The sequence below is a fragment of the Somniosus microcephalus genome, chromosome 5, assembly GCF_052327205.1.
Source record: "Somniosus microcephalus isolate GS21.2 chromosome 5, FLI_Smic_1.0, whole genome shotgun sequence".
NCBI lineage: Eukaryota > Metazoa > Chordata > Chondrichthyes > Squaliformes > Somniosidae > Somniosus > Somniosus microcephalus.
This window is the reverse complement of record NC_140991.1, coordinates 118,902,063-118,915,031: the sequence shown is the minus strand read 5'-3', so window position 1 is coordinate 118,915,031 and position 12,969 is coordinate 118,902,063. Positions and strand designations below refer to the sequence as shown.

General features: G+C 45.4%; 1 protein-coding gene across 7 annotated transcripts in view; it reads right to left on the bottom strand.

Annotated features, from left to right (window-relative positions):
* The window catches only part of grb10b (growth factor receptor-bound protein 10b), a 267,318-nt gene that overhangs the window by 43,699 nt on the left and 210,650 nt on the right, over nt 1–12,969 (bottom strand). For all 7 annotated transcript variants that reach the window (XM_085988113.1, XM_085988111.1, XM_085988114.1 and 4 more), the window contains one exon: nt 2,763–2,837. In XM_085988113.1, coding sequence (XP_085844239.1) covers nt 2,763–2,837 — 75 coding nt within the window. The remainder of the gene's footprint in view (nt 1–2,762; nt 2,838–12,969) is intronic.

The window sequence follows — 12,969 nt, the reverse complement described above, 5'->3', positions numbered from 1 at the left end:
CAGCCACATGTGGTTGATGCGTAAAGTTACGCGAATCTGGCATGGATTAGTGGAACCCTTGCCTCACTGCCAGCAATGTGGTTGCATGCTGGTGAAATTGGCACATCCGCTTCCGCAAGGTGTCCCTCATCTGCCGCCTCCTCCTCCACCGAGGAGGCGGTGCGCTGAGCCACTTGTTCCTCAGGCAGCGCTAAGGCACGCTGCTGTGCGATGTTGTGCAGGGCACAGCAGACCATGATGATTCTGGAGTCCCTAGCTGGTACGTACTGTAAGGCTCCACCAGATCTGTCGAAGCATCTGAAATCGCATTTTGAGCAAGCCGATGGTTTGCTCTATGATGCTTCTGGTGGAAATGTGGCTCACATTGTACCGCTCCTCAGCTTCGTTTGATGGCCTCCATCGGTGTCATTAACCACTTTTTCAGGGGATAGCCCTTGTCTCCAAGTAGCCATCCGGAAAAGGGAGTGGAAGCCCTTGTGGTTGACAAATACAGCTGGGTTGTCCTAAAGGCCACGTGTGCAGTCTACAACACCCTGCACCCTTGGGAAGACTGCCATACTTGCAAAGCCAACCGCATACACAGTTACACTTGCTTCATCCGTGGAGAAGTGGCTGTAATTGTGCGACTTTGCAAAGGGGGCATCAATAACCTGCATGATTGCAAGTGTGCGCGGCCGACTGGGAGATGCCGCTGATGTCTGCTGCTGATTGCTGGAAGACCCCGAAGCAAAGAAGTTGAGTGCGGTGGTGACTTTGACAGCCACTGGTAAGAAGTGTCCACCCGTTCCTCTGGGCTCCAGGTGTTGGTGCAGTGTGCAGATGTTAGCAACTACCTCTTGCGAAAGTCTCAGCTTCCTTTGGCACTGCTGCTCACTCATGGTGAGGAAGCTCATCCTCAGCCTGTAAACCGTGTTGGGGGTATCTCCTGCATTGCGGTGCAGCCCTGCGCTGACACCCTGTGCAGCATCAGGTGGCTGAGAAGGTTGCCGCTCCTGCTGTTGCCGCGGCTGCTCTTCCTCCGATTCCTAGGACCAGGATAAGGATACAAATGGTTCCCATTCCGCTGGTATATATCTCAGTTGAGGAATAGGTGTTATAAGTGCTCAGTCAATGTGGGAAGAGGGCTTTCCAAGGAGGTCGCAGTGCATATGGATCTCAGCTTAAACACTTACAAGCTTAATAGACGTGCAAAATGTGTTCCAAAACCTCAAAACACAAAGTCCTGCCATCTGAAAGTCAGCCATGTTGCACGTCCGCTTTTATACTGCAGGAGCAGCAGTCAACAATTCAACTAGTTGCCGAGTTTGTCGCACGACGGGCAACACGTTGAAAATGTACTAAAATGGGAACAGCCTGTAAAAATGGGATTATCTAGGCAGTTAACAAGCTGTTAACTGCCTTTAAGTGCCTCTCCCACCGTTTGGTGTCGGGTCTGATCGGAACTTGCAGACCCGACACTTTGCAAAGTTGCGTGGAGGCAGGATGGTGGCGGGTTCGCAACCCGCCATCATTGGATTTTAACTCCCAGCCCACCTCCAAACCAGCCCTCTGAGCACCGGCAAAATCGCGGCCTATGACTCCTAGCTCTAGACTCTCCAGTCTATAGAATGATAAACTATAACTATGAGCAGAGACTTGAAATAATGGGATTATTTTGACTTGCGCATAGAACGTTTTTAAAATTAAGAATTTTGATATGGTGAAGAGACAATTTATTTAGGTTGCAGAGTCACTGATGGGGGGGGTCATCATTTTAAAATCGTCACTAAAAGAGCGAGGAGAAAGATAGTTGTTACAGCATAGAATGCTTTGCCACCGTAGTTGAGGCAGACACCACTGCATTTTTAAGGGAGGAATCAATAAACATTGAAGTAGATGATGATGCAGGCGGCACTGAAGTGAGCGGGGGCAGTGGAATTAGTTTTGAATTGCTCCAGCAAACTGCTTGCACATAAATGTTTTTCATAGAATCATATAGCACAGGAGGCCATTTGGCCGATCATGTTTGTGCTGGCTCTTTGAAAGAGCTATCCAATTAGTCCCACTCCCCTGCTTTTTCCCAATAGCCCTGCAAATTTCTCCTTTTCTAGTATATATCCAATTCCTATTTGACAGGATGTGTTATAAACATCTATTGTTCTAGATTTACTTGGGAAGTAAGAGTATTAATAAAGGGCAAGGAATTGGGATTTAAAAAAAAGGGCTGCCATGGCAACACAAGCAGGCTCAGTGGACTAAATTATCTAATCCTGTTCTTATATCTCTATATCGGAGAGACTCTACTTATAAACCTCTTGTACAGGATACTTTTGTCTGGACTGCAGTCCCTGTAGCCTCTAACGTCACTCTCTTTTCTTCTAAGTTTTTCTTTATTTTATTTTATGGAGACTATGGATGGCGCTTGTCTGAAATTTGTCATGTTCCTTCTAATTCTTTAAAAATCAATCTACCCATTCTTGCCCCTAAATCTTCACTGTCTGAGAAATCAAGTCTTTACACAAACTCCTGCTCTATCTCATTGTTTCTCTGAGCCTTACAACTGTGCAATACTTCCCCCAGTCTTGCCTTCCTCCTAAATTCTTCAGGCTTTTAAAACCCAATACTGCTGTCATCTAATCACTGCCTCTTGATTTACCTCAATTTCTTTCAACCTTACTGTTGCCTGCAATGTATACCTTGCCCTTGGTTACCAATCAAAAAAACACAATTCCATACTCACAAAAACAGTTTGTGCAACATGCACAAAAATATAATCCTCTTACCTGCAAGAGCTGCGAATGTGGGTTACTTCCATTTAACTCCTGGCAACAAGCCACCATCTGCTCTGGAAAGAAGCTCTGTCCAAACAAATAATACTTTTCAAAGGCTAGCCAATAGACATGCTTCATTAAAGGCTCTACATTTTTTTATCAAAACGCCTTTCCAGTGGCGAGATTTAATTAACAAAAACATATAATAAACTTTAAACAACTTAGTCCAGTAGAAGAGGTGGTTACCTCCAAACTACAGTAATAGGCCATGAACTCAGTTCCCAAGGCTGCTCACAACTCATACCAAATTATCTCAGTAGGACAAGTTTAACCAGTGCCAGGCATTAGATAGATTGCTAAGTACGACAAGTGACCACCTTGGGGAAGGGGGAGCAGAGTTGAAAAACAATGTCCAAGTCTTCACTACTACAATAGCAAAATACTGCAGATGCTGGAAATCTGAAATAACAGAAAGCGCTGGAAACACTCAGCAGGTCAGACAGCATTGAGGAGAGAGAAACAGTCAATGTTTCGGCCCCGTTGGCAGAACTGGAAAAGGTTAGGGAAGACAGATATTTAAGCAGGGGCAGGGAGGAGGGGAGGAAAGAACAAAGGGAAGGTCTGTGACAGGCTGGAAGGCAGGAGAGATTGACTGACAAAAGGGATGATTGTGCAAGGCAAAAGGAGGTAATGGGACAAGTTAAGAAATAAAAGATGGCTCTAAATGATGTGTGAATGATCATGGCAGCAACATTAACAGCTGCCATGTGAGGAAACGAGAGACATTTAAAAAAAAAATATAGAAATATACAGGGGCCAATTTATAGTCTGAACTCAATGTTAAGTCCAGAAGGCTGTAAAGTGCCGAATAGAAAGATGAGGTGCTATTCCTCGAGCTTACGTTGGAACAGTGCAAGAGGCCGAGGACGGAGAGATCAGAGTGGGAGTGGAGGGGAGAATTAAAGTGACAGGCAAGCGGAAGCTCGGGGTCCCGCTTACGGACTGAACGGAGGTGTTCCACAAAGTGGTCACCCAATCTGCGTTTGGTCTCCCCAATGTAGAGGAGACCGCATCTTGAGCAGCGAATACAGTATACCAAATTGCAAGAAGTACAAGTAAATCGCTGTTTCACCTGCAAGGAGTGTTTGGGGCCCTGGACGGTGGGAAGGGAGGAGGTAAAAGGGCAGGTGTTGCATCTCCTGCGCTTGCATGGGAAGCTGCCGGATAAAGGAGAAGGGGTGTTGGGGGTGATAGAGGAGTGGACCAGGGTGTCGTGGAGGGAGCGGTCCCTTCGGAATGCTGAAGGGGGGGGGGGGGGGGGGGGGAGAGAAGGGGAAGATGTGCTTGGTGGTGGGATCACGCTGGAGGTGGCGGAAATGGCGCAGGATGATCCGCTGAATGTGGAGGCTGGTGGGGTGAAAGGTGAGGACAAGGGAAACCCTATCGTGGTTCTGGGAGGGAGGGGCAGGGGTGAGAGCAGAAGCGCGGGAAATGGAATGGACACGGTTGAGGGCCATGTCAACCATGGTAGAGGGGAATCCTCGGTTGAGGAAAAAGGAAGACATACCAGAAGCATTAGTATGGAAGGTGGCATCATCAGAACAGATGCGGCGGAGAAACTGGAAGAATGGAAGAGAGTCCTTACAGGAAGCGGGGCGAGAGGAAGTGTAGTCCAGGTAGCTGTGGGAGTCAGTGGGCTTATAGTGGATGTTGGTCGATAGCCTATCCCCAGAAATGGAGACAAAGTCGAGTAAGGGAAGAGTCGGAGATGGACCATGTGAAGGTGAGGGAAGGGTGGAAATTGAAAGCAAAGTGAATGAAATTATCTAGTTCAGGGCGAGAGCAGGAAACGGCACCAATACAGTCATCAATGTACTGGAAAAAAAAGGTGAGGGAGGGGACCTGAGTAGAACTGGAACAAAGAATGTTCCACATATCCCATGAAAAGGCAGACATAGCTAGGGCCCATGTGGGTGCCCACAGCAATACCTTTAATTTGGAGGAAGTGAGTGGAGTCAAAGGAGAAGTTGTTCAATGTGAGAACAAGTTCAGCCAGGCGGAGGAGGGTGGTGGTGGATGGGGACTGGTTGGGCCTTGAACAATTTAGTCCAGTAGGAGCTCTGACGAAGGGTTCGACCCGAAACGTTGACTCAGTTTCTCTCTCCTCAATGCTGCCTGACCTGCTGAGTGTTTCCAGCACTTTCTGTTGTTAGTCCAAGTCTTCACGTTTGAATTACACATCTAGTTACAATACCTAGCAGCATTGATAATGCTTGTGGGGATGATCAAAGACGAGGCCATTCCACATTCCTGGGGGAAGGATATGTGGTGCAAAAAAGTCTCTAGGGCAGAAATTAAAAAGGAAATCAAAACAATTCTGGCACTTTTCTTTTAAATGGAATACGGTCATTAGAAAAGGCTTTAGGATTTTAGTCTCAAATTAATGCCACTATGCTACTTTCCCAGCATTAATGGCACCTCATCTGCTTTTGATATCTGATGCTTCTGCAGAAACATCAGAATTGCCCCCTTCATCCAATAGTAAAAATCACGAGTGAAGAATTTAACTTATGGAACCTAAAGAGATCCCGGTGATTCTCACTCTCAAACGAAATGAGGTTGGTGACTGGAAATCAGCCCTCATTTCTCTTTAACAGACAGCCCCAGAGTAGTTTCACTTGTATAGTGAATAAAGTAGTTAGAAAAAATTAATATGCAAATACAATTCCATTACAAACAATAAGATAGGAGATTAGAGCAAGGTACAAAGAAAAGACACTGCAAAGAATTAAAAGATCACATCACAAGTAGGCTAGAGATTAGGATATGTCTCAGACATGCCAAAAACTGGAAACTAGCTACATCTGATTTGATGTTAAGGCCTCAGTGCATGTGAGCTAGTGGTGAAAATCAACCAGGGTCCCACTCTCGATTGCTTTCCAGTAACTCCTGCTAAAAAGTGCATATGCATAGATTTCAGGCAAAAACAGAAGGATGCGACTGCTGCCAATGAACACGAAGTAGCTGTGCATGCGCAGTTCCAGTGGGTATTTTTTGTTTGATCTTGCCGGACTTGCCAGATTAGAGAAAGGTGAGGGGTGGAAATTTCAGGTATTGTGAGGTCTGTGCTGTGACTTGAAGGTGATATTAGGATGTTGTCAGCTTGCGAGAGTATTATTGTACTCTCATGGAGTGTGTTTAGTCGCTATCAGGTCCTCTGTCTGTTGTGGTTTGAACACGCGGCTGGGGAATAGAATGCAGGCGCAGGGTGTTGGGGTTTAATCGGCTAGGACAAGGATCATTGAGAAAGAGAGTAGAGACAGTGTGAAGAGATAGAGAGAACAGCGCTAGACAAAGAGACTGGGGGGGAAAACGAGAGGGAGGGCAGAGAAGGAACACGAGGAGAGAGGGGCAGCGGTGTGATTAATTCATCAGAATGAATTGCTAAAACTTCCAGTACAATTTAACGAGGATGTTGTCAGATTGAGTGTGTTTTATTGTACTCTCGCCGAGTGTGCTTATTGCCATCAAGTACCCCGTCTGTTGTGCTGAAAGTCACTTTTTCAAATTTGGGACCTGACATTTATGCGCAAAATGTTTCTGCATAGCTTCCAGTTTGTTGGCAGCAGTCTCTCCGAAAACAGAATTACATAAGAACATAAGACGTAGGAGCAGTAGGAGGTCATTTGGCCCCTCGAGCCTGCTCCGCCATTCAATATCATGGCTAATCTGATCTTGGCCTCAATTCCACTTCCCTGCCCGCTCCCCATAACCCTCGACTCCCTTACCATTCAAAATTAGGCTCAGCTGAGCAAATAGCCTGCAGGTGTGTGTGTAAACGCACGTGAAGTGCAGAAACGCCACATGGGCAAAGCACTGGACAGCGACTGGAGCCCGTGAACCATCCAGTGGCAGCAGTCAACAGAAATTTGAATGTGGAATTATTGCCTCCTTGTACTTTTGAATTTTCAGAAGATGGGGTACAGGCTGGGTTTACGGCTTGCCATTATTTAAATAATAAGAACTTACAACTTTTCTGTTACAATATAACTCTGGCTTCAAAGTACTGAGGGGACTTTCCTGAAGGACCAGTTTGGTAAAAGAATTCCTAAAATGACCCAAGAAAACAGTTACTTCAACTGCAGGATGCTTCAGAATAGTTTTTCTGAAACCTAATTCTGAAAATTAGATCCAATATCCATGCATTCTCCATTAAGAAAATAAGTCACAATAGAATCAGAGCAGTACAGCATAGGAGGTTAATTGGCCCATCAAGTCGGCGCTGGCTTTTCCGAAGACCAATCCAGTTAGTCCTGCTCCTCCGCTCTTTCGCCATATCCCTGCAATGTTTTCTCCTTCAAGTATTTATCAAATTCCCTTTTGAAGATTACTTTTGAATCTGTATCCACCACCCTATCAGGTAGTGCTTTCCAAATCCTAACCACTCCTTGCGTAAAAAGGTTTTGTTTATGTCACCTCTGGCTCTTTTGCCAATCACCTTAAATCTGTGCCCTCGGGTTGATAACCCTTCAGCCATTGAAAACAGTTTTTCTTATTTACTCTATCAAAACCCTTCATGATTTTAAACACCTCTATCAAATCTCCTTAGTCTTTTCTGCTCCAAGGAGAACAACCCCAGCTTCTCCATTCTACCCATGCAACTGGTATCCCTAATCCCTGGCAGCATTCTAGTAAATCTCTAATACCCTGTCCAAAGTCTTCACATCCTTCCTAAAGTGTGGTGCCCTAAATTGGACACAATATTCCAGCTGGGTCCGAGCTATTGCTTTATATAGGTTTAATAATATAACTTCCTGGCTTTTGAACTCTATGCCTCTATTTAAAGCACAGGATCCCATATGCTTTTTAAAAAAAAACTGCTTTGTTAACCTGTCCTGCCACTTTCAAAGATTTGTGCACAAACACTGCCGGGTCTCTGTTCTTACACCCCCTTTAAAATTTTAACATTTAGCTTGTATTGTCTCTCTTCATTCTTTCGACCAAAATGTATCACCTCACAGTTTTCTACGTTGAATTTCATCTGCCATTCCACCAGCTTGTTTATGTCTTCTTAAAGTCTATTACCATCTTCCTCACTGTTTACTATACTTCCAAGTTCCGTGTCATATGCAAATTTTGAAATTGTGCCCTGTAACCCTGAATCCAAGTCATTAATGTACATCAAAAACAGCAGTGCTCCTAATACTGAACTCTGGGGAACCCTACTGTATAAATCCATCCAGTCTGAAAAACAGCCACTCACTACAACTCTGCTTTCTATCCCTTAGCCAATTTGGTATCTATGCTGCTACTGCCCCTTTTATCCCATGGGCAATTTTGCTAACATGCCTAATACATGGTACTTTATTAAACACCTTTTGAAAGTCCATATACATATCAAATGTACTGTCTCATCCACCCCCTCTCTGTTACCCCAAAGAACTCAAATCAACTTAGTCAAACGTAATTTGCCCTCAACAAATCCCTGCTGGCTCTCCTTTATTAGTCCATGCCTGTCCAAGTGGCTGTTCATTTTCTCCCGGATTATCATTTCTAAAAGCTTCCTCACCACCAACGTCAAACTGACTGGCCTGTAATTGTCAGGTTTATTCTTCTCCCTAAGCTATTTGTAGAACATCTTACTATTTACTCTTATACTATTAAGAATTTACTATTCTTAATTTTTTTTGAGCTTTTCTCCTCATTCTCTCTCCTTACTTTCCTCTTCTCTCTTTCTCTCTCAACCGCTTTTCAATTTCTCCTATTCTCATTTATATTCTACCTATAGGCCCCATATGCCAACTTCTTCAGTTTTAGTTTGTTTCTAACTTCTATTTGAGGGGATGTAGCCTTTCATCTGAAAGAGAACTCGATTAGAACGGAGATGGACCTATGTCGTCCAATTTTGTGCAAGGAAAGAGATGAGGGGAAAGAAACAACGATCAGCCTCTGCTACAGACCACCAGGGATCAGGAGGAGGGATTGGACCAAGAACTTTGTAGCAAAATAATGTATAGAGCAGATGCCATTTTTATGGGTGGTTTTAATTTAGCAGGAATAGATTAGCAAAATCTATAAAGGGTGCAATGTGAGTGAAAATATGATCCTGGACACGATATGGATTGTTACATTGAACAATTGGCCAAGGAACATATGTGAGAATATCAAATTCAATCTCCCCCATTAAGTAACAGGCAGGTGATAGAGCGAAGTAGAATTAGAGAATGGCTTGACAACCATGACCACAATAGGGTGGAGTTTCAGTTTAGGTTTAAGATGGAAAAGAGAATGAGCACAATAGAAATATACAACTTTAGAAAGGCAGTGAGCTAAAGAAACTGAACAGTGGTTGTATTTATTTGCATCCTAAGTGGGTTGGACTTCATTTCTGATTGGTCCCCTTGGAGGACACAGCACACCCAATAGTTTTTCTGGAATGTGTAATTTGATCCTGCACGCTGGAGAGTATTTCAAAGTCTCTGCAATGCATAACTTGATCCAGTCACCGTCACAAGCAGGCTCCCAGAGCCAAGCTGCTCCAGTGCAGCCATGACAGTGGCATCTACCTGTTAATGTGAAGGGTCACCTAGAAAAGCAAGATAACTCTCTCAGGACCACTTTCGGGTTTTGGGGGGGGGGGGGGGGGGTGGTGGGGTGGTAAACGTGATTTACGTCTAACAAAGGGAGGAGAACGTGATCTACGTCTAACAAAGGGAGGAGAATGTGATCTGTCTTCCCATCTGGATCACGTTCTCACTCTCATTCCCACTCCTTTAAACCTGGATCACTTTCTTCCCCCATCCCCACTGTTCTCTGTGCTCTTACCCACCTCCCCGCCCATCTCCACTGCCTGAGCTCCTGACCTTCACCTCCCTCCCCCCACCCCACCCGCCCCCTCTTTCCCCTACCTCCCTCCAGTCCCCCCCATTTCCCAATCCCTGCAGTCCCCCACTTCCTTCCCCACCCCCTCCTCCTCTTCGGGCCCCCTCTGGTCCCGTCCCCTCTCTCGCCACCCCCCTCCTCATTCTCTCCCCCTCTCCTTCCCTCTTCCACCCTCCCCACTCTTCTTTTCCTCCCCATGACTCTCCTCTCGCCCCTTCCCTTCTCCCCCACACTCTGAGCTCCTCTCCATCCCCCCACCCACCCCCCCCCCACCGGCCCGAGCTCCTTTCCTCCCCCCACCCCACCACCGGCCCGAGCTCCTCCCCTCCCCCCACGCCGAGCTCCTCTCCCCACCTCTTGCCCCCTTCCCTGCTTCTCCCGCCTTCGCTTTACCCTCCTCACCACCTCCTCCTCCACGAGCTACTCAACCCCCCCCCCCCCAAGTCCTGTCCTCTCTTCCCCCCCCCAATACCCTCCCCCCAATCCTCTGACCCCTCTCCCCCCACCCCATCCTCTGACCCCTCTCCCCCCACCCCATCCTCTGACTCCTCCCCCCCCACCCCATCCTGTTCTCTCCCCACTACCCTCCTCTCCCCCCATCCTCCTATCCCCTCCTCTCCCCACCCACCGATTCCCACCTCTCTCCCTCCCCCCTCTGATCTTGTCCTTTCTCCCCAACTCCCATCCCATCCCGGTCCTCTCCCACCCACCCAGCCTCTGATCCTGTCCTCTCCCCACCCCCCCCCGCCACCCGATCCCATCCTCCCCCACCCCTGCCTCTGATCCTGTCCTGTCCCCCCCCCCCACCCAAGCCTCCGAATCCTCTCTCCCCAAACCCCGTCCTCTCACCCCCCCACCTCCTGTTGTCTCTGCCCCCCCGCCCCTATCCTCTGACCTTCACGCGAAAAACAGCTGGCAAGTGAGGAAGCGTGGTTCAGGCACAGCCCTGCAGTTAGGCACATGCATGGTTGGAACATCCAGTGTGCATGTGCAGCCACAGCGCCGGGTGCGCATGCGTGACTCCAGTGGGGGCGGCGGGACGGTGATTAGGCTCTGCCCCCATACAGTGTGCATGCGCAGAACGACAAACTTGTTCATGCAAATAATCAATCCACTGAACAGTACAGCATTGTCAGATGGGGAAAAAAGAAAAGTGGATCATATTTAAAAATATCAGTACAGAATTGATGCATAACACTAGGGAAAAAAGGCAACAATGGGCAAAGACTAATGTAATCAACAGTGAAATAACATGGGGAATAAGAGCAAAAATAGAGATTGTTCCTACAGTATAAAACTACAGGTAGTACAGTGGGCCAGATGAATACAAAAACAAGGTGAAAGAGGTTAAGGAACAACTAAACTAGAGGCTAAGATAGCGTGGAGCATTAAAAAAAAGTCATGCATTTCTATAAATATATTCATCGCTAAAGGTGAAAAAGGAAACTGGACAACTGAAAACTCCCAAAACTGCATGACTCAAATGACCGAGATATAATACACTAAATTAATTATTCTGTGTACACAGAAGAAACTATGAGCAGTCTCCTCCACATAAAAGCTGAATTACTGTGGACTCTGAAGAAATACTAAAAATTTCAGATAGGGTGACGAAGACAAGACATCAGGCCCAGCTGCACTTTACTAAAGTGTAGTTAAAGAATTGGCTTAATAAAATTGGTCACTGTTGACCTCTATCTTCAGATAATCATTAAAAATGGGAGTAGTGCCCAAGGTTTGAAATGATCTAAAACACCAATTCTTAAAATAGGGCATATGGGTGTTCTAGGAAACTACATGACGCCACTGAGCCTAACATCTGTTCTGGGTCAAGAACATCGAAGCAGGAGTAGGCCATTCAGCCCTCGACCCTGTTCCACCATTCAAGAGATCATGGTTGATCTGTATCTTCACTCTATCCACCTGCCTTGGCTCCTTAACCTGTTATACCCTTGTCTGGCAAAAATCTATCAATCTCAGATTTAAAATTATTAATTGAGCTAGCATCTACTGCTCTTTGTGGGAGTGTTCCACACTTCAACCACCCTTTGCGTGAAGAAATGTTTCCTAACTTCTCTCCTGAATGGCCTGGCTCTGATTTTAAGGTTATGTCTCCCTCATCAGCAGAAATAATTTCTCTCTATCTACCCTATTAATTCCTTTTAAAATCCTAAATTCCTTTTAAAATCCTAAAAACCTCAATCAAATCACCCCTTAACCTTCTATATTCCAGGGAATACAAGCCTAGTTTATATAATTTCTCCTCATAATCTAATTGTTGGAGACTTGGTAATATTCTGGTGAATCTGCGCTGCTCTCCTTCCAAGGCCAAAACATCCTTTCAAGGTGCAGTGTCCAGAACTGCCGATGTGGTCTAACCAGGGCTTTGTATAGCTGCAGCAAAACTTCCCCCCTTTATACTCTAACCCTCTAATTATAAAAGCTAACATCCCATTAGCCTTTTTGTTTATTGTTTATACCGGACAACTACATTTGAGTGATCTGTGCACATGGACCCCTAAATCTCTGGAGTAAGAGTAGATAATGAAACACCTAGATTGGTGTGGAATGGCGTGGTGTAGAACGATGAGGGGGAGTTGGCATGAAATATAGAAATGGAAGGGAGGTCTTTTCTGGTAAATTTACTGGAATAAATATGATCAGAACTATTTGCTCAATTGGAGGGTAAATATCGATATGAACTAGTTGGGCCAAATGGCCTATTTCCATGTTGTAACTTCCATGTATTTCTATCTATTTATCCACAGCATCTTAAAACTTGAAGCAGTCTCCTTCCTTGTTAATGCTCTATATCTGTTCTGCATAGTTGCAATCTCATTTTAAAAAATAGATTTACAAAAGGGAAAATTAATAAGATACACTAAGCTATAATCAAAAGGGATAATTTAACTCCAGTTGTTGATATTAAGTTCAAATGCTAAGATTTTAGAGAATCACCAGCAATGACAGAAGTGAAAGGAGTTTTTTTTGCCCCAAAGTATGGGTATAACAATCACGGCCAAGCATCTTTCAGTACAGCAGGAATAGAGGTGGCAATTGGTGACATGTCCTGGTCTAAGCAGTACCTCAAGAATAGAGTCCATAATGAATCAGTTACTTGGGCACAAGAAATGAGCAGTGAATGGATAGTTTCAATAGGAAGACTGTAACTTAGGTGTGTCATCTTATTGAAGACAATTTGCAAGAACTGCCAACCATCTGCATTACTAATGACAGTGAAGGTCACCAATGACATCAACTTTTGTGTCATAGGATCCTTGCAAACAGCCAAAGGGATATTTTGAGTGGTCAGCCACTTTGAAGTACAGTTCCTTCA